The 26654-nt window shown below is 42.2% G+C and overlaps 1 protein-coding gene across 1 annotated transcript in view; it reads right to left on the bottom strand.

Moving 5' to 3' along the window:
- Window positions 1-26654, bottom strand: part of ino80db (INO80 complex subunit Db) — a 90793-nt gene that overhangs the window by 40059 nt on the left and 24080 nt on the right. Inside the window, exons 2-4 of the mRNA XM_048534677.2 lie at window positions 23901-24147; window positions 18390-19195; window positions 10113-10221 (exon numbers count right to left, since the gene is read on the bottom strand). Of these exons, the coding sequence (XP_048390634.2) occupies window positions 10113-10221; window positions 18390-19195; window positions 23901-24118 (1133 nt within the window). The 5' untranslated portion in view covers window positions 24119-24147. The remainder of the gene's footprint in view (window positions 1-10112; window positions 10222-18389; window positions 19196-23900; window positions 24148-26654) is intronic.

Genomic DNA, 26654 nt, shown 5'->3' with positions numbered 1-26654 from the left:
TCAAGTTGACATCTACAAGCTTGCACCTTGTTCCACAGCCATGCTTGTTTCTGGGAAAAGACCACATTCCAGCATCTAATCTAGGTCCAGCTGCCCAATTCAAAGTAGCGACCCATCTGCCCTAATCCACTCTTCTGAAACAAAATGTCAAAAAGAACATGGCTTTCCCCTTCGACATCTTATAAGCCTTGCTCAGAACATAAGAGACAGGCAAACAGTTCAAAAATAATGTCAGCAGGAAACAAGATGCTGTGGGGTGGGGCGTTGGGGGGGGGGGGGGGGGGGAGGAGGAGGAGGAGGAGAAGGAGAAGGAGGAGGAGGAGGAGGAGGAGGAGGAGGAGGAGGAGGAGGAGAAGGAGGAGAAGGAGGAGAAGGAGAAGGAGAAGGAGAAGGAGGAGAAGAAGGAGGAGAAGAAGGAGGAGAAGAAGGAGGAGAAGAAGGAGGAGAAGAAGGAGGAGGAGAAGAAATCACCCGAGAAGATGGAGCTGACAGGAGCCAGCGTAAACAGCTCTATACTCTTCCTGAATCATTCAGACAAAGAAAAACCTCAACTGTTTTACAAGATGCTCCAATGTAACAGCAATTAATGCCACAAAATTGCAGGAATACATTTCCATTACCAATCACCAAACGAACACAGTGACAGGTAACGAAACCATGCAGTAAAAATGCGAAAAGGCACTGATGGGAGAAGAAAACTCCAGGAGCAAGTCATTTAGAGAACAGCTTTCCTATCAATAAGCCATTTGGCCCTTCAAGCCCATTCTTCCCTTCAATTGTATAATGACTGATTTGTATTTAACCTCCTTAACCCCAGTCACACTTACCTTGCTGAAATGGAGGCATCTCAGTTTCAAAATTTTCAAAGCTTTTCTCGGAAGTTCCACATTTTCACTGATATATGTGCGAAGTGCTTCCTGATGCAGTCCCTGAATGGCTTTGTTTAATTTTCAAGTTATGCCGTTTGTGTCGGACTTCCCCAGAGAAAATAAGTTTGATCCGGCTCATTAACTGTTTTGGTCACACGAAATACCTGAATCAGATCACCTTGTAATCCTTCTACATTCGACTGCAATCATGTTTATTGCACATTTATTTTACAAACACTCCTTTACACAGCATGAGGACCTGGGAGCCCTGGGAACTTGGAAAGAGGTTCCAGAGTGTTGAAATCAAACTAATTTCTCTCAGTCTGGACAAGCTTCTTGACTTTTTTTGTTTAATAAACAAGCTTTTGTTTCTACTGCTGAGTATGCACCAAGAACAAAAATATACACCTATATAGTAGCTCCAATGCAGTAAAACATCCCAAGCCATTTCACAGAACAGCAATCAGATAACTACTGACATCACGACAATGGTAACCAGTATTTCGGATCAAGGTGAGTTTTGCACAGCAGTTTCGTGGGGTGGGGTGGGGGCGTGGCAAAAACATGACAGAGAGAGAGAGAGAGAGAGAGAGAGAGAGAGAGAGAGAGAGACATGCAGAAAGGTAATTGAAACCTCTCAAAGGGCTTTCAAAAATGAAGCTTTAAAAATTAAGTGACAAACATGGAAAAACAGCAGCCATTTTGCATCAAAGCCCAAAGAACAGGGAAGGAAATTTTTCATCAGTTATCTGCACTTTTGATTGTGAAACATGATGGCCAAAACAGGAGGTAAACGTCCTGGTTTTCTTGCTTAGTTCCAAGACGTAAAGGAGGAATTCAACAGTGTTGTGGCACCCAAAGTCAGTACTTGCTGAGTATAATACTGCAGCATCAACACAGGTTATGAGCTCAAGCCTTGGAACTTAAACTCAACACTGCAAATTTCAACCTCCAACACAGTTCATCAACAGGATCAAGTTGGTATATGAACAGTCCTTCCCTCAAATCTTTGTTTATATTATAGATGATTGACCAGTCAACAAACTGATCAGAAATATCCTAGAAGTGAGTTGGAATTGTAAAACTTCACAATAAGCTAATTTAAACAAAATGCCCAAAATCAATCTGCAATCAATAACAGCCCACGTTTATACCTACCCGAAAATTACGTGTTGAGAATTAACTCAGCTAAGTTTTTATTTGTAAAGTTTGACCAGTTCACTTTCATATCCGAGAGAAGCATTTTCTGACAATGTCCTTGCTATCTTGCTCTCACAAAACACCCAGGACAGATTAACCCTCATAAACCATAGCTCAGTTGCAGCTTCACTGAGGTGTGCCATTTCAGGGCACTATTGCTGGCTTTGTCACGCTGTTTCCCTCATGTCTTAAAACATCTACAAAACAGAAAAAAGACCATCGGCCCACGTGCGCCAGTCCCAAAAAATAAAAACACACAACTATTCAAATCTAATTTTCCAGCACCTGACCCATAGGAGTTTGCGTCTTGACATTTACAAGAGTACATCTAAAATACACAACTGAAGCTAATTGGTCAGACTGTCACAGGAATTCATCTGGAACCACTAAGGAAGTCCCATCACCTGACTGAAGTACATAAAACATCACCAGGCAGATAACGGATAGTAGGAACAAGGTAATGGTGTACATGGTAATGAGAGGCATTGATAGAGTTGATAGCCAGAGACTTTTCCCCAGGGCAGTGTTGACTGCCATGAGGGGTCATAATTTTAAAGTGTTAGGAGGAATGTATAGAGGAGACATCAGAGGGAGGTTCTTCACCCAGAGAGTTCAGCGCGCATGGAATAGTTTGCCAGTGGTAGTCGTGGAAGCGGAGTCATTAGTGACATTTAAGCGACTGCAGGACATGCACATGGGCAGCAGTGAATTGAGGGGAATGTAGTTTAGGTTATTTTATGTTTGGATTAGGATTATTCCACGGCACAACATCATGGGCCGAAGAGCCTGTACTGTACTTTTCTATGTTCGATGAACTGCCGATGCTGGAGAATCTGAGATAACGCAGTGTGAAGCTGGATGAGCACAGCAGGCCAAGCAACATCAGAGGAGCAGCAAAGTTTGACGTTTCGGGTCAAGACCCTTCTTCAGAAATGGGAGGGGAAGCGGGTTCTGAAATAAATAGGGACTGAGGGGGAGGTGGATAGAAGATGGATAAAGGCGAAGATAGGGTGAGAGGAGACAGACAGGTCAAAGGGGCAGGGTTAGAGCCAGTGAAAGTGAATGTAGGTGGGGAGCTAGGGAGGGGATAGGTCAGAGGAGGGAGGTCGGACAAACGGGTCAAGGAGGCGGCTTGAGGTGGGAGGAATGGTTAGGGAGGCAGGACTAGTTGGGTTGGTTTTGGGACGTGGTCAGGGGAGGGGAGATTTTGAAGCTTGTGAAATCCAAGCTGATTCCCTAGGGCTGCAGGATTCCCAAGCAGAATATCAGATGCTGTTCCTGCATCTTCTGAGTGGCATTATTGTGGCAATGCAGGAGGCCCAGGATGGACATGTCATCTGGCGTGGGGTGGGGGGGTTGGGGAGGAGAAGGGGGACACACAGAGGAGTTGAAATGGTTCGCCACTGGGGAGGTATAGTTGTTTGTTGTGACAGTTTGCCAGTTTCAATGGCTCTAATCCCGCCTCTTTGACCTGTCTCTCTCCTCTTACCCTATCTTCTCCTTTATTCATCTTCTATCCACCTCCCCCTCTCTCCCGGTTTATTTCAGAATCCCGTTCCCCTCCCCCTTTTCTGAAGGAGGGTCTCGACCCGAACTGTCAAACTTTCCTGCTCCTCTGATGCTACCTGGCCTGCTGTGTTCATCCAGCTTCACACCATGTTCTATCAGGCGGATGACGCCTGACAGGAACAGCCATCACTCAGGCTGTCTTTGAAGGTGAAGTCTATTCCTGGCACTATGCCACTTCTCTCCAAATCTTGCACAGCAGGCAACTCCCTCAGAAAAGTATTGACTGTCTAGTTAAGATTAGCTGAGAAAGGAAAGAATTTTAAAGGGGGGGCCTACATAGCAGTTAAGAATAAAAAGAAATCACAAAAACACATGCACCATCGCCTTTTGACAGGGTTCGGATGGTCTAATCCAACAAAAAGACTTTTATATAAATATAAGGCAGCCTATAATGCTAGTATGAGCAAAGCATTTACCAAGCCTTGCGCAACACAGCATGCCTCCTCCAAAATTCAGCTAGCAAGTTTCCAAAATTCTGGCGTATATCTAGAAAGTTGTATGAAACAGTGGCAGGTCCACAAGTTGAGTGCCTGAACCCAGATTAGAGATATAATTCTGAGTTGTTGATTTTTTCCTGTTGGAATTAACTTCCTGATCCCACTGCTATAGTGACTAACTTCAAATTCTGAATACGAAAGTTGCCACTGTCCATGAATGGAGACATGTGGGAACACTTTACTAAAAGGCCTGCGGCCTGTGAGGCTGTGATATACATATCCATGGTGCACAATGACAAAAATTGTGTTCATGACACAAAAGGATGAAAATTCCATTTGTCAGTAACTGTTGCAGGTTTCAACAATCCCATGAAGATTGTGGGATCAAACTCCATCCAAGAGATGCTCGAACATAATCCAAATTTTAGCTTGGTCACCCCTGCTTCACGTAATACCGCACAGAAGTTGAAGGTGAGCGCTGGACTCTTTAGAGTAACACCTATCATCTGAAAACATTAAACCAAGGCTCCTCTCAGGTAGATAGAGATCCTATAACACCAGGGAGTCCTCTTGGTAGCCTGGCCAGTAGATATGCTTCCACTAATAACAGTAAACAGATTATCTGGGCATTATTCAATCTTTTCTTTGCAGGAGCTCACTGTTTGCTTATTGGTTGTCAAGTTTCCTACACTCAAACAGAGACATGATTTCACTGGGACCCTTCTGAATATGAACTGTTTTGTAATGTCCTAAGGTTATGAAAAGCATATGATAAATACAAAACACTGGCTTTTCATGGCTATCCAACAGCCTCATGGTCAGATTATTCATATCCTGACTGAATGAAACAGACAGTCAATGATTTCACAAACTGACGAATAAGCTGTGAAATATACTATTTTCTAGGGGTGAGAAGCTTGAGTTTTGGAGTTGAAGTGGGAGTCAATGACAAGATGCGACTTGCAGCAATGATGCAGTAAATTAAGAATAGAAATCAATAACTGAAATTCGACTGGCTTCACTATGAACTTAAGGTTTGATTGCAGATACACAAATCAATCCCTGGTACCCAAATAGCTAATACACAATATATACACCCCACAATCTTAGTTCTAGGAAGTGCTGAAACTGCTACATGATTACTGCAGGTTGGTCAGGAAAAGCCTTCCGCAGATTCCTGGCAATCAGTTCCACTATACTTCTCGACCCATAGAATGGATGAGTAGAGGAAGATAAAATTTGATCTGCTACACTCATGCTGAATCATCCAGGAGCAAGTCCATACAAAATCTCTACCAAATAACTCAGCCATTGCCACATTTTCTTCGTATCAGTGTAGAGTTCTTCTGTGGATGCTTTTCCAAATCTCATACTTAAAGCTTCTTTGGAATTTGTCTCCGCTACTTGCTGCTCAACAAAAAGCTGCTCTTGCCAATTAACTGAATTTTGCAAGGAAGCAAATCCAACCTTCTCCAATCTATCCCTGTAGCTTCTTCAGACCAATGCCTATAAATCATTTCCAGACTCGCTCCGAAGGCTTCACATCATTCCTCATGGTCAGCATTCAGAATTGGACACAACAGAATCATTATCCCTGGATACTAACATCACTGCATCTCCTGTTATCAACATCCTCGAGGTTACCATATAAAGACATTGGCTACAAACATCACAGAACGTTTCCTAAGAGACTGACGTGGCTACCCAAAGCCTGTCCACCGTCTAAAAGGCACAAGTCAGTGTGTCTGCATGAGCGCAGCTCCAACAACGTTGAAGAAGCTTGACACCCTCCAAGTAAAAGTAGCTTGATTGGCACCACATTGACAAACATCCAGTGCACCTAGCACTGATGCTCAGTAGCAGTAGTATAAACCATATACAACATGTACAACATAGAAGTTCACCCAAGCTTCTTCGATGGCAGCCTCCAACAACCCTCAAACATTTTCATCCGTAAGAGATCAAGGGCAGCTGATATATGGGAGCATCACCACCTGCAAACTCCCCTCCAAGCCGCTAAGAAGAAACAGCAAGATATTTGCAAGTCAGTGCAGATAGGTCAAAATCCTGATACTCTCTCCCTCTCAACGTTGACAGCTTACCTCCAGTGCATGGACTGCAACAGTTTTCGAAGGCAGTTTACAGTTCACCACAGATTTCTCAAGGGCAACAAGGGATATGCAATTAATGCCCACATCCCACGATTGAATAAAACAAAGAAATCGAGGCCAAATCAGTGGTTTCTAAAGGTTTCCAATGATTTCCTTGCTTTTGTGTTATACTTCTATTTATCGAGCCCAGGTCCCATTTGCCTTTTAAACTGCTTTCTCAACCTTCCCTGTTGTATTGCAACAATCAGTGCACATATATTTCCAGGGTTCACTGTTTTAGCACCTCTTTTGCATTTGGACACTACACTTTGCACTTCCTTTCATTTCTATCATCAAAATCTTGTCACTTCTCTGCATTAAACCCTACACGCTTGATTTCACCAGTCAACATGTTTTTGAAGTCTACCACCATCTTCCTCAAACAGTACATGATACTAAAGTATCATGTCATCTGTAAATGTTGTGACTGCACCCTGCACAATGAAAACCATGTCATTAACACGGGCACTTTTCTCAATCTATTTTCTGTCACTGAGCTAACTTCATGTCCCCTTTATTCCATGAAGTTCAACTTTGCATTATGTAGCACTTCAACTTTTTTTTTGATGTTTTATGCATACCAACCTTCTGCTACTTTTTCAAAAAACCAATCCATATAGTTAAACAGGATCTGCCTTTCACGTGTTCACTTTTTAAAATTTATCCACACTTGTCCTGTTAACTTTGCCCCTTGAAAATGCCTCCATAGAGGTGACATTAACTGGCTTGTAGTTGGTGGTTTCAAATTTTTCCAAACTAGTATTTGCCATTCTCCAGACCTTGGCACTAACAGGAAAATTAGGGCCAGGACCACCTTAATTTTCACCCTTACTTCCTCAGCATCCTCAGAATCATCCTGTTTGGTCCTGGTGACTGATAACTAAGTACAGCCAGCATTTCTCACACAACAGCCTTTTTTTGTACAGCACCTTGAATGCCACTGCAGCACTAAAATACAGTACTCCTCAGAGCCACAAAGGCAATGAGATCAAATGGCCAAAGGCTTTGTCAAAGACATGGGTTTGAGGAGAATCTTAACTGGAGAAGAAAAGTAGAGAGGTGTAGATAGAAAATTCTTGAGTCTGTGGTCAACAAACTGAAAGCATGGTTACTGATGTAGGAACAAGACAACTAGAAACGTTCAAGAAACTTCCTCTTTAGCAATTTTTAGCCATTCCAGCATGTTAATTACCTCCTCTTTCAGTATGTCTGTACATGTGAATTCATGCTACAGCTACAGTGCTTATGTAGCACCTCAACATTGCTTTCTTCCTCTACATCTGGATCGCCTTTGGGGCAGCTTACCCGTCCCGCCGTGCTGACTGCTCATTTGGTATTTACAAGCACACATATCGTGTAGAAACAATGTAGCACCTCCTATTACAATGACATTTGTCCTCCGTTTACAAGCCTCATTCTGCACAAAACTGACGAGAGCTTATTGTAATGCACTGTCACAGGTCTCACCGAGGTCAGAAATTGCTGGCGGCTCAACTCCAGACATCAGCACAGTTTCGTCTGCCCCTCTGGGGAATCCCAAGTGAAGTGCTGTCTTTCAGTTTTGTTCAACCCAGAGCCCTTCAGCCCACTCAGCTGGTCAGAAAGGATCCCATAGTACCTGTGAGCCAGCTGGTACTTTTAAAACTCAGTCTGATAGCAGGTTTCCTGGTTGGTGTCTAGGCCAGACATTAGCCTTGAATTGATGACCAGTTGAATTGTCATACAGACAAGGTCTTACAGCTTTTTGGAAAGACCAACACTGTGCACCAACTGACTGTAATGTACAGAATACAATGTCTACATTTCAGAAGTGTTTTGTCCTTAAGAGCACTACATGTGTCCAAGGACTTAGTTTAGTGGACCAAAATTTAAACAAGGCTTAGATAATAAACTGTGATCTTTCATATTCATCGAATAAATTGACCCTAGATGCTCTGCACAATGTCAGGTACCTTTGTTTTGTTATATATTCAGCTGAGACACTAGGTTTTGCCTTCATGCACAGGGTTTGGGATTCTTAAGAGGAAAGTTCAACTGTTGCCATTCTTTAAAATACGCTTTATTGTCAAGTACTTTGTTGCTCCTTTAGATTTTGCTGACAATGTTTATGTACAGTCGCAGCTTCTGCCCAAGTTATGGATTCTCCATTATAAAGTGGAGAGTATGGCATGACTTTGAAAATAAGCAGTCATCTCACTATACTCAAAGAGTGATACACTACAGATGCTGGAAACCTGAATCAGGAAGTGCTTCAAACACTCGAAGTCAAGAACCACAATTTAGGTAGAATCCCTAGCATTTTCCCCATTGAGTCCACACTGATGTTCCAAAGAGCATCCCGCCCAGATCCACCCTCCCCCAACCTATCCCCATAACATTGTATTTCCCATGGCTAATCCATTTAGTCTGCACATCTGTAGTCAGAGCACAATTTATCAATGGCCAATCTACCTAACCCACATGTCTTTGGACTGTGGGAGGAAACCGCAGCACCTGGGAGGAAAACCACAGACATGGGGAGAATGTCTGTGTGTAGTTTGTACAGTCACCCTTGGGTGGAAGTGAACCTGGGTCCCCAGCGCTCTGAGGCAGCAGTGCTAACCACTGAGCCACCATGCCACCTTGCACATGAATGGCAGTTCCAAATCTAAGTGAAGAAACTAAGTGAATCTGGGATTCCCACTGGAATCAATGGTAATCCCAGAATTAAGTTTCTTGGTATATATCGCACCAGGTAAAAATACAAAGGTAAAATTTCAAACGCTAAGAAATATTTGTCGTGCTGTTCATTCCTAGCTGGAGTGACTTGCAAAATAAAAAAACAGAAATACTACACACTCTCAAAATGAGCTACCACCCTAAATAACTTAAGTATATAGACATGCAGGCCTTTCTCTACTTCTGAAACCCCCCCCCCCCCCTTTAGAACTGTACCCTTTGTCTTGTATTTTTCCACCAAAAAAATCATTTAATGCTCTTTGCATTAAATTTCATATTCTATTTGTCTGAGTATTCTACCAATCTACCCACATTCTTTTGAAGTTCAACATCATCCTCCTCAGACAATTCACCACACAGGGGTTTTCGGATCATCTGTAAATTTTGAAATCTTGCCAAGGATGAGACCATATACAAATAGCAACACATCAGAAAGAGCTGGGATCCTAACACGAACCTCTGGTGAGGTTCATAATAAACGTTTCTATAATCCAGAAACATCCATTCAGCAAGCAACTTTCTAGCTCAGCCAGAACTATATCCACGTTACGACTGTCTCCTTAATTCCACGATTTCAACTTTGCTCAGAGGTCTGTCGCGTGGTACTTGATCAAATGCCTTTTGGAAATCCATGCACAGCAATCAACAGCATTATCCTTATCAACCTTCTCTGTCACCTCATGGAAGTTACAAGCGAAGTAAATAATCAATATTTTCCTTTAATAAACCACATTGGGTTTCCTCAATTACCCTCCAAGTAGCCATGTATTTTGTCCCATATTACAGTTGTCAGAAAACTCCCCACCAAATGTCAATGAGGTCAGTTCACAGACTTCTACGTCCTCAACAATAAAGCCCCCCCTTACACTAAACTTTGCTGATCAACTCCACACGTTCTGTCTTGTAGAATTACAAGGAACACTGCTCATTTTTTCAGTAGTTTGGTCCTTCTAGTCCTATGGAGACCAGATTTCTGCTTATGAAGGCTCCTCAAGGAGATCTAAAGTTTATTCCTTATTCAAAATGTGCGCGCAGCTAATCAATGTCACTGACAAGTTGACACAGTTTAGTTCAGTTGAAAAATTTTAAATAGGCCTAAAATGTCAAGTTATCAATTCCCAGACCAGGAGTCTCTCAAGTTGCTGAATGATTACCCAGATGGTACTCACTCGGGACGAATAGCTGACCACTTGTCCCGCAACGTCCACGCATACTGGCAAGGAGGCACCCGTTCATCTTCCTCTTCCTCCTCCTCGCTGTCCTCAGACCAGTCTAGCCCTGTAGACAAGAAGAATGTCATCTCATTGAACCCAAGGTAGGACGCAAAGCATTATACTGGAGTTCCAGGGAAAGGTTTTCCAAGTGATGTTGAAGGGGAAATGTGGGATAAACACCCGGTGTAGTGCAGGGAAAACCCTAAATCATTTAATACACAAACAGAAAACCAAGTGTGACGCCTAAAGAGTTTCTAGACACACAACCCACAGAACAAAAATCTTCCTTATCCACATAAAACTAGAGCCTCAGGCTCCTTTAACAGCACAAACCTACCCCAATAGCAACTGTCCTCCTTTTATGATTAAGTCTAATAATCTGATCAAACACCAAACATTCATCTCAAGAAATACTATTCACACCAACAAACAAGTGCTTTCCGTGACACACACTGCACTGTCAGGACGCCGACTCCTTCAACACATAGAGCCCTAGAATTACACCAACTTCAATGCACATACTGAGCCCTAGACAGTCAGTTTTACAGCCCTGACCTGGAGTATGACTGTCCTCATTAACACACTGACTGAAGTGCTACTGACCCTGTGCATTTGTGTCTTCATTCACATGGATTCCTGAAGTTATCCAATATGTTAATAGATCTGAGAGATCATCACTGATCCTCAGATTTTCTAACCCTTCAACGCATTTGCAGACCCAAGTCACCATGGTCTGACTGGTGCCTTAGGTACTTTTAGCAAAACCTCCCTACTTCTATACTCCATTTCCTCTAAAATAAAGGCCATCTTTTCACTTGCCTTTCCCCGCATCCACTGAACATATATACCAGTTTTGTGTGGCTCATGCTGTGTCACCTCCAAATCTCAGTGCTGCAGCTTTCCCCCAGTTAAATTATACTCCGCTCTTCTACTCTTACTGCCGAAGCAGGCAACTTCCCTGTCCCAGATAATATGCCAATGGTCAAGTTTCTGTCCACACAACCTGTCTATATCCTAATGCAGACCGTGCCACCTTAGCTACTTGCCCTCCCACCTATATGCTGGAAAACAATCATCCAACATTTTAATATATACTGTGAATAGTCGTGGTCTGGGGATTGATGCCTGTGGCACTCCACTAATTACATGCTGTCATACTGAAAATGCTCCCTTTTACCCAACTTGGTTTACAATAGTTAAATGACAGCTTATCCATGCCAAAGCACTACTCCACCACCATGGGCTCTTACCATATTAAGTAGCCTTGTGTACTTTGAAGAGTCCCCATCTTCTTTAACACGCTGGCCTCACATTACTGTGTCCTTTAACAGTCCCAAGAGTTAGTACATACAAACATGGAATAGGAGTAGATCCTTTTGCCCCTCAAGTCTGCCCCACTATTCAAGATCTATTCCAATAATCCTCAATTCCCCAACCTAACAAGAATCCATCTAGTTCTGTCTTACAAGTATTTAATGACCCTATCTCCACCACCTTGAGGTAGACTGCTTCAACAACCACACAAAACTCAACGAAAAGATGATTCCCCAACGTCTTGAAACAATAACTCCTAATTTTTAAACTGTGCCCTCTAGTTCTAGGTTGCCCCACAAGAGGAACCATCCTTTCAACATCCAACTTAAGACCAATCAAGATCTTCTGCACTTCAATCAAGTCGACCCACTCTTTTAAACACCACCGTAAAAGAGCCCAGTTCGTCAGATGATTGGTCAGAATGTAAACAACAGCAAGTGAAAGCTTATTCAGAAGGAAGATATTTGAGTATGAGTGGAAGCAGCCAGCTGGGAACGTAAAAATGCATAGCAAGAGTTTCAACAGATATTTTTAAAAAGGAATAGAATAAGTAAAGTAAGCTTGATCTTTTTAGAGGGTGAGAATGCGAAATTAATAGCAGATTATGCTCTAAAATGAACAAATATTTTGCTTGTCTTCACTTTATAGAGGATACAACTAATATTCCAGTGACAGCTATAAATCCTGGGAGGAGAGAGAAAAGCTGGGACAAAATTATAACCATGAGGGAAGGTACTAAGCAAATTGAGGGAATTGTGGGCTAACAGCATGTTAGCAAGCAGGTACAGCATATATTCAAGGCAGTGATTTGAGATGCTATCTTTAATGAAAGAATCAAATTTAAAACGAAGATGTTACGTTTCCTGTTATATACAGCATTGGTGCGACCAGTTGTTGAAGACTGTGTGTTTTGAGCTCCCCATCAAAGGAGAAATATAAATGCGTTGGAGGAAGTTCAGAGGACGTTTCCTAGCTTGTTAACCGTGTGGCACCATGGGGTCCTTACCCAGGACTGTTCATTCATCACTGTCTCCTTTAACTCATTGACCTCCATGTTCTCCCTGTGCTGTCAGTGCTGACATGGATCATGGCCATTGGATCCTACCCCTTTCACTGTAAGTTCCTTTCCAGCACTGAGTAAATGACTGGTACTGGGCAGATTACACAGCTGTCAAAACTCTCTCTGTCTGCTACAGAGACCAGTGTCAACTCCCTCATTATAATAACAATTACTATTCTCCTAGTTGCCCTCCACTCAAGCGGCTTCCTGTACCATCGTGGCAGACCGTGTCATAAGTGGTATGACTGTCTGCTGGTATAAGGTATCCAGATACAGACCCCTCCCTGATGGATGTTTCTGCCTGCTCTTCTGTCCCAGCTCAAACACTAAGCTGAAGCTGTTAGAACTTCAAAGTCTCACTCGGGTATCAAAAAGGTATCCATGAGCTCCCATTTGCTGCTGCCTTGACATCACCTGAACTGTCATCTTTAGTCGGTTTGATTTGTGTAGTGATATTGTTCCATTTACTTCTGTTGCCTTTGCATCTTTTATTAAATTTACCAATTTGTATACAACATTAATATTTAAGAACAAAAAAGATTTTAAACACTCAGCAGAGACTCACCTAACAGCTTGTTCCTCTCTTGGTAACACTGCAAAAACTAATTTCACTCAGCTCCAGTGAATCTCACTTGGTCTCTGACTGCATATCACATGGGGTGCTGACCGGGCCTGCTCATTTGTCACTGTCTCCTCTAATGGACCAATGCTGAGAGTTTCTGTCTCTTTTTAACGGAGAGTGTAACCTTTTTACTGCAATAACCCCCATGTCTCTCCTTTCATGCACATAGCAACAGAATCTCCCTATCTATCATTCAAACAGACAGATCCTAGACACCAGCCTTCCCCTAACACACAGGCTGATGACGTCCATGTATTAGTGGAGCCAGTTGCCTTGAAAACTTGCAAAGAGTCAATTGGAGTAGTCTTTCTACTGCCCACACATGCATTGATCATACAGATAAATGTTTCATATGGGGACCCTGAGAAGCACCCATGTTAGCATTCTCCAAAGGAACTGTATGGATTTTTTTATGTTACACACATTAATTCCTTTACGCCAGGACCCTTCCAAAAGTCACTATTTAATTCAGAAAGTTCATCTGGTCCCTATAGAATTAAGTAAAATAGCTACTCAGACATTATACTATTAAATACATAGTCTAACACCAATGTAAATGTTCAACAGACCCCACACTTACCCCTCGCATCTGGAACTGCACCTTCCCCAAGCCTTTTACACACACAACTTTCCTACCCATACCCCCAACATTGGTTACTGATGCAACCGTCCTTCTCCTCTACCGCTGGATCTAGCCCAAACTTCCTTACCATGTCAACTGAATTATTCCTATCTCATTGGCACTGGCCCCTTCTATTACCATCTCCTGAAATACACACTGCCCTGCTGGTTACTGTCACGCATAACACGTTGTCCATGAGGTACTGCCTCCTTTAACGGCTCACACACTGATCCCGCAAATTAACATTTCAGTTGTTATGATGACACAAGTGATAATTTCTTTTAATAGCACAATGTCATCTTGTCTGGTTTGAATCTACATGGGGGACACAAAATTATTCCCTCCTTCAGCAAAGACCAGACTTGGATCTATTTTCTTAATAACACGCTAACCCCTGGAGTTACTGTCCGCCTGAACACAGTGTTGCTGTGTTAAAGGAGTTGATCATAAGATCATAGGAGCAGAAATTAGGCCATTCGGTCCATCGAGTCTGCTCTGCCACTCAATCATGGCTGCTAAGTTCCTCAACCCCATTCTCCTTGTAACCCTTGATCCCCTTGATAATCAAGACCCTATCTATCTCAGTCTTAAATGTACTCAATGACCTGGCCTTCATCACCTTCTGTGGCAGTGAATTCCATAGATTCACCACTGTCTGGCTGAAGAAGTTTCTTCTTATCCCCATTCTAAAAGATCTTCCTTTATTACACTGAAACCTAGGAATACCTATCTGACTTAGAGACCTCAGCATGTTTAACGTGTTGGAAATTGTAACTTACTGGAATAGAGTGTGGCTTATTCTTGATATTGGCACCTGCCTTATAGTGGGGAGATTAGTGCATCCCAGAATTACTGATACTTAAGAATTGCAGTTGCCATCTCGTGTGGCTTCGATCTTCACAAAGTTTCTGCATTGTTTACCTAAATGTACAGAAAATGTGCTACAAAACCATAGCATGAAGTCAATGGTGCTTTCATGCTTCAAACATACATTAACATCAGTTTGGCAGTAAATGTAGCCAGTCACAAAAATAAACACATTAATAATGGCACCTTTCATGATCTCACGATGCCCTAAGCTCTTTAGAGTCAACGAAATAGTTTTGAAATGTCATCACTGTTGCAGTGTCAGAAACATAGTAGCTAATTTGCGCACAGCAAGATCCTAAAAACAGTGGAAGAACTAGTTTTTTTGGAAGCCATCTTGATTTGGGGATAATTATCAGCCAGGGCATCAGGCAAATGTCCATTATTTTGCTTCAACTATCGCCTTGGGACACTTTGCTTTCAACCACGCGATCTCAATTTAACATCATGATTTAAACATCACATCTACAAGGTTAGTACGGTAAAGGATTTCTTGCTCAAGTCGGCGGCTGATCACTAAGTGTTTTACAACCCATTGGTTCATGAACAGTCATCCTAACATGAAGATTTTACTACTTCCTACCTTTGGAGATACTATTTTTCCTTCTTTCAACTCTAAGAAGCTTCTATTTTTATTATTAATTACATTCAGCAGTATCGCAATGGCACACAGCCAGAACCATTTGGCCCATGTCTATGCCATCTGTTTTAAAGCATTATCCACAGAGTCCTAAAATTCCATTATGGTTTTCCCCTAAGCCTTCGTAATTCTTTTTATTTTTTATTGTACATTCCATTTCCTTTTGGAAGTTGCTATTGGATCTACTTCCTCTCACTATCTTTCAAGGCACGAATACTTCATCTATTATTCTAGGTAGGAAATCTGAAAAAAAAAATGTACACCACTACCCCAAACAGCTCTGCGTTTAGCTTCTGACTGTCCACCATGAAGTGACTTCTCACAAAATTGGCTCCACTACCACAAAATGGGTGGAAGGCACAGCAAACACCAAAAGATGAGTTTCTTTCCCCCTCTCAACATGGACTGCGCTGCCCATGGTCATTCACGGAAAAGCTTCCCTATGAAGATCATATTTAACGTGCTTTTAACTTTTCCAAACCAAAATTGCAGCAGCACTGATTATTGCCATTCTCATCACAAGTGCCTAAGTGTGGAATGCAATATTCTCAAAATGTCTGCCACTTATTACTTCTGACAACAGTGTCAGCTCTTTCAACACTTTCTCAAATAGCATCAGGATGAAAAGGTTCTATAACACAACACACTTCAGGAAGTCCCAAATCATTTCACAGCTAATGAAGGCGTTTTCTTTTTTGCAACATAGAAGATGTGATGACCACTTTGCACACTATCATGTCTCATGGGCAACAACAGGCTAATGAGAAGTGTTTTTGTCAGAAGAAACCCGATTATATTTTACATACAAGCTTCTCAAACACGGTCTACCCATCACATGATGTCTGTCCGAGTACAAGCACTTACAGCACAGAAGAAACCCTTTTGTGCCTGTGCCTACTCTAACACAAGAATCCTGGACAACCTTCTGCATTGAATATTTATATAAAGTGTTCCCTCAAACTATGCAATGGTTTCTGTTTCAACCATAGCCTGTGAAAAAGCATACAGTTCAATCCAACAGCTATGTAAAAACAAGATTTCACTTGAACACTGCTTCCTGAAACAAATGCCAGTACACTGTCAGAACAAATCACATGGTGGAATCACTATTAGACATGAGGTGTCACTCCGTGGCAAACTGGCCACATTGACTTGCTCTGGCCATTAACAATGAACAAGGAAACACTATTTGCAATTCGTACAAACGACATTGAATCAATTCAACATAAACTGAGGAAAAACAAAGTGGGTTGTGGTGGCAATGTCTGCCTGTTTATCAGAAAAGAAATTACAGCACAGGACAAAATGGGTGAGGAGGAAAAAAAAAAATGAAGAAAATAAAAATTAATGAAAAAACACTGAATAAATTACTTTGACTTGTCACTCATGACTTGGCCTTTCCAATGCTCTCATTGCCAGTCATACAACTAACCCCCTCCATAAATGTAAGCTGGCTCAAAACTCTTCTTTATCTATCCTAACAGCCACTAAGCCCTGTTCACCTAGCATCTGTGCTTGCAGATCTCCAATGGTTCTTGGGCCGATAACACCTCAATTTTCAAAGGCATATCCTGGTTCAAAATTCCCTCCATGACTTCATGCCTTCCATCTCTGTGATCGCACCATGTGACCTTTTTTAAGATACCAGTGCTCATCTAATTCTAGTTTCCTGCACATCTCCAACTGTCACTGCTCCATCATCAGTACCCCTACTCTGGCCTTCACATTCAGAATTTGTTCCATCTCTCTATTTTTCTCTTAATTTGGTATTTGTGAATGGTAAAATGAACCAGGTTTCCAACTCCCAGCCATACACTGGGGTCGGTGTTGCATGCGGACAAAATTAAGCATTCGAGATGCACCACATCACCCACCCCCAAAATCTCAACCACCACATCATTTGTCATCTTAATACATGAATGGTTGCCATTTGCAAAAAGATTGCTCTTTAGGGACCAGATTATATTCAGAAGTTGACATCTTCAGTGGAGTGCAGAAGATGAGAAACAGAGGAGAGCACATCTGGTGAAGCAAATCAATTCAAAAGGAAACATTTGAATTTACATAGAATATACGGCACAAAATCAGCCTGACAGTTTTCTGCCAGTGTTTATGCTCTATGCCCGTCTTGTATCCTTCTTCAGCTCATCTATTTACATAACCCTTCTCTTCCTTTCAGTCATACGGTGGCAGAATTTGAAACTTGTTGATCAAGAGGCATGCAGCCAAAGCCTTTCAAGGTTTGGCAATGCAACTCCTTTTTCAGCAACATTGTGTTTCTTTCGTTCTCAGGTACAAGGCCAACTTCCTCTTAAACATATCCAGTCAGTTCACCTAAACCATTGCATAATATAGCAAGTCACACATTTAAACCACTGTGACTGAAGACATTTCTCTTGAATTCCTTATTGGATTTATCATAGAGTTCCTATCATGTGGAAGCAGGTCATCTGACCCATTGGGTCCAGACCGACCTCAAACATCATCTCAACCAGTCCCAAACCCCTACCGCATCCCTGTAACCCCGCATTTCCTGTGGTCAATCCACCTAAGTTGCACATCTTTGGACTGTGGGGAGAAACTGGAGCACAGACACAGGGAGAATATGCCAACTCCATATTGACAGTTGCCCGATGGTGGAAGAGGGCATGCATCCCTTGCACTGTGAGGCAGCAGCACTGACCAGTGAGCCACCATGCCACCCCAAGTAAATTTTTTAAAAATGGTACTTATACCAGACCAACCAACCAACCCTCCAAAAAAAATCATAAATCAGTGGGAATCTTTTCTGTACACATACCCATTAAATCCTTTTAAAATCAGAAAGGTTTTACAAGATCACACTTCAACCTTATCCTGAGCGGAGAAAAGAGCCTCAGTTTGTTTAATCTTTCCTGGTAGTTATAACCTCAGTTCTGAGATGACGCTTGCAGGCCAGCTAGTACCCCATACCGTTTTTGTCATAGGCACCCAAGAACTTGGCTTAAACTTATTAATTTTCACTCATTTTCACAGATTCAGCTTGGTTACCTAAGCAGTTACCTGACCGACATGACAAAGGGTTGCAATTTTAGCACAAGCAGATTAGAAACCTCACACGCTCCTACCTAGATGTGGGAAGAGATCCCGGTGCAACAGCTGTTTTTCAGCACAGAGCTTTGCTAGTCTCTGTAACCTGTTCCTACAGGCTGACCGCTGTCTGCAGACTGGCGTGGATCTTGATGCCTTGAGGACAATGACATCAGGACGGGGAGAGTCTGTTGCCACGGTGATAGGTGGGGGTAGGGTCACAGCTGGCTGTGCTGGGGATGGCGTCTGCTGTGGTGAGGCAGACCGGTGGGCCTTTCCATTTGGCGAGTGCGAGGCTGGCGTTGTCGTAACGATGCCATGGGATGCTGCTTGCGGCAAGCTGGGAGTTGGGGGCGGAGGCGGAGGGGGTTTGCATAGCAGGCCCTGCGAAAGTCCAGCGGGTCGGGGGGGACTCGAGAGAGCGGGAGTGCCAGGGTACAGCAGCCGTGATGGTGCAGTATGTGGGATAAAGTGCTCTGATTGCAGTCTGAATGTCTCAGGCTCTCGCAGCAGTCGTTGTTGCTGCCGATTCTGAGCCAGTTTGGTCTGAAGCTTCCGTTTGACAGTCCCTTTCCGCAGCATGTAATCATCATCATCAGGGAAAGCGAATGGATCGTCGAGCTCATGCCCCAGGTACTGGAGCGTCAGTCGGGGTCGCTGCGGGGATCGTGTGGGCCCATCCAAACCATTTGCTGCCTTCAAGGCCAGTGAGGGCACTGCCAGGCTCACTGCCATGGTAGCATCAGGGTGCAGTCTGGGACGCACCTCCTCTAGCTGCTCATTCTTTTTCTTCCTCTCCTTTTTGGGCACCAAACCAAGGACTTGCAGGTGGCTGTTGCAGTATCTGTTAGAGAAGGATCAAACAATCAGCACAAGGTAATTACCAATAAAACAACAAGGACAACACTTCTTCTGGTCAACTCCCATATCCTCCAACAACTGGGGCCAGAACCATGTTATTAATGAATATAAATATTCCAACAGCGCTTAGTTCTCATTTGAGATTTCAGCAGCAGTAGGAGAGAGAAAGTTTCCTGTTGTATCCACTTGAACTATGGAAAACGTTAAGGAATACCATGACAATTCTCTCCTCCTACCTTCAGTCATGGCTAGAGTTTTATGAATTGGATAAGGTTCCAAACTTGATAATAGAAGTGATACAGAAATTAGCCATGAGGGTCTGTACAAGGAATTATGGTTCATTTAACTTCTACCTATCTTGTTTCATCTAACTCCATCAATGTAGTCTTCTATGCCTTTCCTACTCATGTGCTTCCAGCTTCCCGTTCAGTCTATCTGCGCCGTTCACCTCAATTACTCCATATATGTGGGTCCTACAGTCTCAACGCTCCCTATGTAAAGATATCACTAAACTCACTGCTCGACTGGTGAATAGCTGTCTTAGATTTATGGCCCCACATGTGGATTTGCCCACAAATGGAAAAAATTTTCTGAGTCTTAATAATCTTGAACTCGTGTCATGTTACAACTCAGCTTCTTCTTTTCTGGATCTTGCCTGGACATCACTGTGTTTGCAGAAGTTTTGTATTATTTTAGCATAACATTACCTTGTTAACATGTTATTTTTGTTGCCGCAAACAAAGAACTGAAAAACAATTCTACAATATAATTTTCAAGTGTCTACTTAGAGCTAAAATGGGGGTAATGTTGAAATACGCTAGTTTTTGTAGAAGGCCCCCATTCAGAAAGATCTGCAAAATCCTGCATGAAGGTGAGGCATTGCTGAATACGGGGCAAGCCTGGGTGGCAGAAAAGCTGGTGTAAAAAAATTAATCCTTTTAAAATGCGTTATGTAATATAGAAGTAACATGGACAATGAATACTCCAGAACAGGAGGGAAAGAAAGACTTCTCCATATGCTTTGCAACTTTGAGAGGAGTTAAGAAGGGAGAAAGGTGCAATTGCATACTGGTGGATGAATATGCAAATAGCACTGACACTCGATCTGCACGACAGAGTGGTACAGTGTAGGTGTGGATATCAATGCAAGAAACATTTTCAACAAAGCACTATTGGGGTATCCACTTGATTTGCGTGAACAGGATAGGTGAAAGGAACAAAATAAAATGGGCAGAATTGTGTCACAAGCTGACAATTTTAAAATGGTGTTCCTGTGTTGATAAAACAAGAGGCAGAGAGCCAGTCCTATTAGCTATCTGTGGACTAGAGGTGCTGAAGAACAGATACAGATTAAACATGTGGTGGTCCAATCAAAACTCTCAGCTCCTCCAATTGCTGAGGACTGAAATGACAGATAGTGATTAATAAATTGCTCCAAGTTTTGCGATCTCTCAGGAGTAAGTTAATCACAAAGCATGGACATGCTGCTCAATAGGAGATCAGTGCATGATCTCCCCTTCAGAATAGCCAATTGTCAACTTCACTGTTACTCCAGGCAAACAGTTATTTTCCTCAGAAACTGTTTTTTTAATTTCTCAGTAATATTAGGATTTCACTTTCAACTTTTACTGCTGCTACTAGCTATAGCTTACATGTTATCAAACCAATAAAAAAATAATTACAGGAATGCTTCTACGATTTAAATTCACTTTAGCCTTGCAGGAGGCCATTATCTCATAACTTGAAATGGAGTTCCAAACACAGAGGGCAACATTGTTTGCATCTGTTATAAAACCAATGTTTTTTTTGGGGGGAGGGGGTGCGCGTACGGTTTCCTCAATAACTATTTATGAATTCCCCTTGCCATCTCTTCTTTCCCTAATAGACAATTCCCCATCATTGCTGCCACTCCAAGTTTTCAGTTCTCATTCTGCAGGCTGAAGTACAGTCCAAGGTGGAGTTCAAATAGGCGGTGAGAATAAATTTATCAACAATAGACTGGACCAATCCACCAGCCACTGTGTAGACTGTCAGCCTGTCTCATTTGACCAGTGAAAGAATGAACTGACACATCAACACAGAATATGTCTCCACCTATAGGAAACAAGATTTGGCCATGGTGCTTTTGTTTAAATGCAAGAACACATTTACTTGAATTGCCTCTCAAGCAGTCAAATCAATCATGGATATTCCCTGTGTCTTGTTGGCTCCCCATAACCCTTGGCTCTCTTTTAGAGCCAGGATGTGTTTAATTCGAACCATGGGTATATTTAATAATTCAAACTCTGCCATTTCAGGAAAGGGAAATTCTAAGGTTAAGCACCGTCTGTATTAAATAGGAGACTGCCTATTTTGAAACTGTGCCCCCAGTTCCAGACTCCCCCACGAATGTACCGTCAGCAACTATCATGCCAAGCACCCCCACCTCAGAACATGATACTCTTCCATTAGATCAGCCCCAACTTTTCTGAATTTCAATGAGCAGAGACCCAATGCGTTCAACTTATTATTTATATGAAGAATGATTAAATTTGCCACAGGGATCCCTGGATCAGTATCAATGTTCAACTTGCTGAGTTGTGTCAAGGAGCCCCATAGGGACAAACTGGCTCTGTGCTGAGAGATTTGACTGGATCAAATCTTTACTGCAAAATACCTGGGGGAAACTACTTCCTTGCAGCCTTCCAAGGAAGCACTGGAGAAGTAATTGCCACCCAATTCCCATAAACAGCAAGAACCGCCCATACTGACAGCACCAGTCATTGGCTTAACTTTATAAGTTTCCGCCCACATATCTTCCTACAAAACATACAAACGGTAGGTTCCTGAGCCCTTTGAACAAAACAATAAAATCATAGCTGATTGTGACAGTCATCACTAGTACTTCCTGCCTTTTCCCCATAACCTTGGTTCCCTGAGAGATTAAAAATCTCTCTCAGCCTTGAATATACTTAAATGACCCAGCTTCAACTGCTCTCTGTGGTAAACTATTCCAGAGATTCTGAACTCCTAAGAGAAGAATTTCCCTCACCTATATCTGAAGTGTGAGGCCCTTTCTTCTGAGATTATGCCCTCTGATCTTAGTCTGCAAGATTGTGCATCCACTGCTTTTTGAGGCAAGGAATACCAAAGACTCTCAACCATCAATGATAAACGTTTGCCTCATTTCTCAAGTGAGCCATCCCTTACTGTTAACCAAGATCAGTTTCATGGTCAGAGTTTATGATGTTAGACGGAGGTGGCTACAGACACATAGATCACCATGGACCATTTGCTGGTTTACCAACTGTGCCAGGAGGCACACGGGAAGCACACTATAGCATCTCCTAAAGTTCAGTTCGCGACGTCCCAAAATATTTGTGGAACACTATCTCAGCACTAACAGTGATCTTGAGAAGAGGGGGAAAATATGGCCACCTCGTAGTTCAGGAATACTCAAATTGTGAAAAAAATAAATCGCTACGTTGAAGTTTTATGTCTTGCAATTATCAGGACACAATCACAAGAATATCAAGCTCCAAAAACAGGACGAAAACTTATACTCAAAAAGCAGCAATATACTGAGGATGTTGGAAATCTGTAGCCCCGAAGACGAATCATTTCAGACTTGAAACAGTAACTCTCCTTAGACCTGTTGTGTTTCCGTGTGTTTCTGTTTTAAACAGCTTGTACAGCATAAGGCGACGCTGATTGTTGGCAAATGGACTCTAGTTAGTGAAGGCAATGTTGGGGGAATGCTCACCAAATGGTTGTCACCATTCTCTCTTTTAAAAGGTTCAATGCATGGACATGTCCTTTCTGGTGGTTAAAACACAAGATCGTGCATGTGAACGTGAGTTCTCTCACACAGCACAGCACTGTGCCTTTTTCAACTTTGAAAAAAGGCTCAGAGGGCAGTAACTTCCTGTTACGTTCTCCAAGGTAATGCCTTGACACTTCCATTTGTTCGACAGTACAAACTGCTATCTCCTTGGTGCTTTGTAATCTTGCAATTCTGCCCTTTTGGATGCAAGACGAAAAGCTTCAACAGCATATCTTCTTGCCTTGCTCAAGAGGAAAATAAAAACATTTCCATCTCTTCTCAACTCATCACCCACAACTCAGAAGTGAAACACTGTACCAATGATGCCACTGCTTTGTGGTTAGGCACAGTTCCATATAAAAAGTGACAGAAGTAAAAAGGGACGTGTGCTAATTTGATTACAAACAGATCGCATAGCCGCAGAACCTCACTACCAATGAAATGATTACAAACATTGGCAGGTAAAGTCAGATTCTATCCACTTCACGAACTTTTTTTTTTAAAAATGGCATTGATGCTACGTAGTCTGAGAAACTGAAGACACTAATTTTAACTCAACTCACCAGATGGGGATCCCACATTAAGATGATGAACATCATCTTTACACCTTGTCCAATGTTACCTTCTACCGGCACGAACAAGGTGTAAAACTGTGTGGGTGATTTTGTTTTATTTGCTCACAGTACATGGGCTTCACCAGAGAGATCCAGCATTTATTGCCTAAACGCAACTGCCATGTACGTGATGCTGGTGGTAAATCATCACCTTAAATGGTTACAGTCCTGTCTGAAAGCAATGTTATACTTAATCTCATCAGTTTCCAGACAACCGATATGTTTAAAATTATGGCCTCCCACTGTTTACCCAATTCAAAAGGTTGACTTGCCTTCGGTCTTCAGATTTTGGGATAGGATTCGTGCACCGCTGGCTGTTGTACTTGGCTACAAATTCACATTGCTTGAAAGGGGCAGTTTTGTCCTCCAGAACGTGGCGAATGCAGAATGCGTAGCCGTTGAGTCGGCGCTGTTTGCAGAGCTTGGGGCTGTAGGAGCACAATGGCTTGTTATCGACCTCTGAGAAGTGTATGTGTTTGCCTTCATACATCACGTGATTCTTCTCCTTGTGAACATCAGCTATAGACAAAAGGGCAGAGTGTCAGATGCATGCTGCGATTAAGAGAAGTGCAGTTGGGGCAATAACACTGCATCAATCAGAGGGGGAAAATGATGCACACCCAATGTGTTCGCCCTAAGAAGCGTATCCACGGACATCTACAGCCCTTTATCAGCCGATCCAAGTTGCTCACCTTTGATATACTCGGAAGACTAACTTTTTATAGGCTCATCCACTAACACAGGAACTACAGTATGCTTCACCCTGTCCTCACCTGACATCTGAACAGGTGCAGCTATGAGTACATCTCACAGGACAGTGACCAAAAGCAGGAAACCCCAGGCATTCCAATTCCCTCTATTACCCAACTACAGCCATCCTCAGCTTGTAACACGGTCATCTGAGTAAGCATGTTTGGGACTCGAGCACAAAATCCAGGCAGTTTCATTAACACGTGAATGCCACATTGCCAGAGGTAACATGTTATTTCAGCTATTACACCAAGGTCCCACTTGCCCTCTGAAATAGATCAAAATCATATCATGGCACGATTTCAGCCTATACTTGTCTCCCAACTATTACAATCATTTGGTCATTTATCACTTGTGGGACTTGGCCGCACACAAAACATGTTCCTTACATTACAAACTACACTTCAAAAATACTTCATTGGCTGTAAAGTGCTTTGTGCTGTCATGGTGATACCAAAGGTTTGAGAACATTAAGCACCCTCCTTCTTAACAAGCTAAAAGTAGAGTCAGTCTGGACTCTCGCCAGCTATCCTGGCTGAGATTAGAGGTCAGAATATTCTGACTAACGTGGGGAGAAACAGTTATCCACACGATTGGTCAGGTGTTCTCAGTTCAATGCAGGGTCAACATTAGTTTCACTGTGAAACTCTATGTTCAAGAATCCAACATATTAAAAAAAAAGGTTGATCAACGTATTGAATAGGGAAGGTAGGACTGAGAATTAAAATAAATCCTTATTTTAATGTTTGCAGTTTTAGGATGTCTCAACAGTTCTGAAGCACTATACATTTGACATCTTACCTTAATCCCAGGTCACGTTTAACAGTTTGATATAGTTTAAAAGCCTGTGTTTGACTTTACTGAAGTGAAACGGACATCAGTCCCAACCTTTCAAAAGCATGCTGCACTCAGCTTGTGTACACATTTGAAGTTGCCTACCTCAGCTATTTTCATCAACATGACTCAGTTAAGCACCTCTAGCACTGTCTTTCTTCATTCATATCAGTCAATCTTTATATACGGTCATGTTTCAAAAAGCAGTTCACTGCAGTCAGCATTTGGAGATATTTTGGTGAGTAAGGCGCAATATAAATGGACATTTTATTTGAGCACAAGAGGATAGTGGAATACATAAATTATAGTGATACAGCATTTCAACTTTCCAATATGAATAGTTCTGACAAAGTTATCACCTTCAACGTGTTGTTTGTTTGTGAACTACAAACAGTGCCACCCAACACACAAATAAATTGTCACCAAGGTTACTTTAGGACATGTGCTAATTTTAGAAAACACCTTTGACTAGATAATAGCATACTTAATTTAGTTTTAGATTGGAAGCATCATCTCTGGAATGTGCCAGAGTTCAACTATCTTTAAAGTCCCTTTGAAAAGGTACTCCCTCTACCATCCCTTTTGTCCCCTCCAACTACAAATCCCAAATGCACTATCCAGTCAGGATGTTGGCAAAAGAGGGAAATGTCTCCTTCCTACATTTCTGTTCTGTAACTTGAAAACATGATAAGTTAACTTCTGAATTGAAACCTCTTTGATAGGTCTACTGACAATGTGTCCAAGGCTAGAAGGGCTCAAATTCTTATACTGCTCAAACTGTGTCACAATCCCTGGCAAAATACATATTCGCCATAATGGGATACAAAATTCCACATTTAGTGTACCACTCATAACAAATGCTATTCACAAAGTAGGTTTATTAAATTCCATTGCAAACAAATACACCCATCACACCTTCTTAAAAATATATAATTTATACATCATGTACTTGTGCAAAGAAGCCTGCAGATTCTGGGCAAATGAACATACACATGTAACATGTGTGTAATTTAGTGATCACTGGAAACACAACACAAAGCAGCCATTTGGTGATTGAGTCTCTGGAGTCACTATTTTTTTCACATCTATTATGCCTTTGACATCGGTCTCTGCAATGTTACTGGGCAGTGAGCACTCTCCCTGGTTTTGCATGTTTACCTCCTGCCTGATCAGTCCTCTGTTAAATTACAGGCAATGTCACTGCAACAAGAGACAATGGTGAATGTATAAATGACAATTTTTAATGTGAAAGGTCCGATGGCAAAACCAGAAGCAAGAAGCCTCTTCTGACTGACTTCTAGTCAATACTTATCCTTAAGTCAGTATCAATAAAAGATTACCTTTGTCATCATTTCGATTTGTGGGAGCTTGCTACGTGCAAATTGGATGCTGAGTTACAACAGCGATAGCATTCCGAAAGTTGTTCATTGACTATTAAGCTT

Source organism: Stegostoma tigrinum, chromosome 7 (genome assembly GCF_030684315.1).
Source record: "Stegostoma tigrinum isolate sSteTig4 chromosome 7, sSteTig4.hap1, whole genome shotgun sequence".
Lineage (NCBI taxonomy): Eukaryota > Metazoa > Chordata > Chondrichthyes > Orectolobiformes > Stegostomatidae > Stegostoma > Stegostoma tigrinum.
The sequence above is the reverse complement of the archived record's forward strand: the minus strand, read 5'-3'. Positions and strand labels throughout refer to the sequence as shown.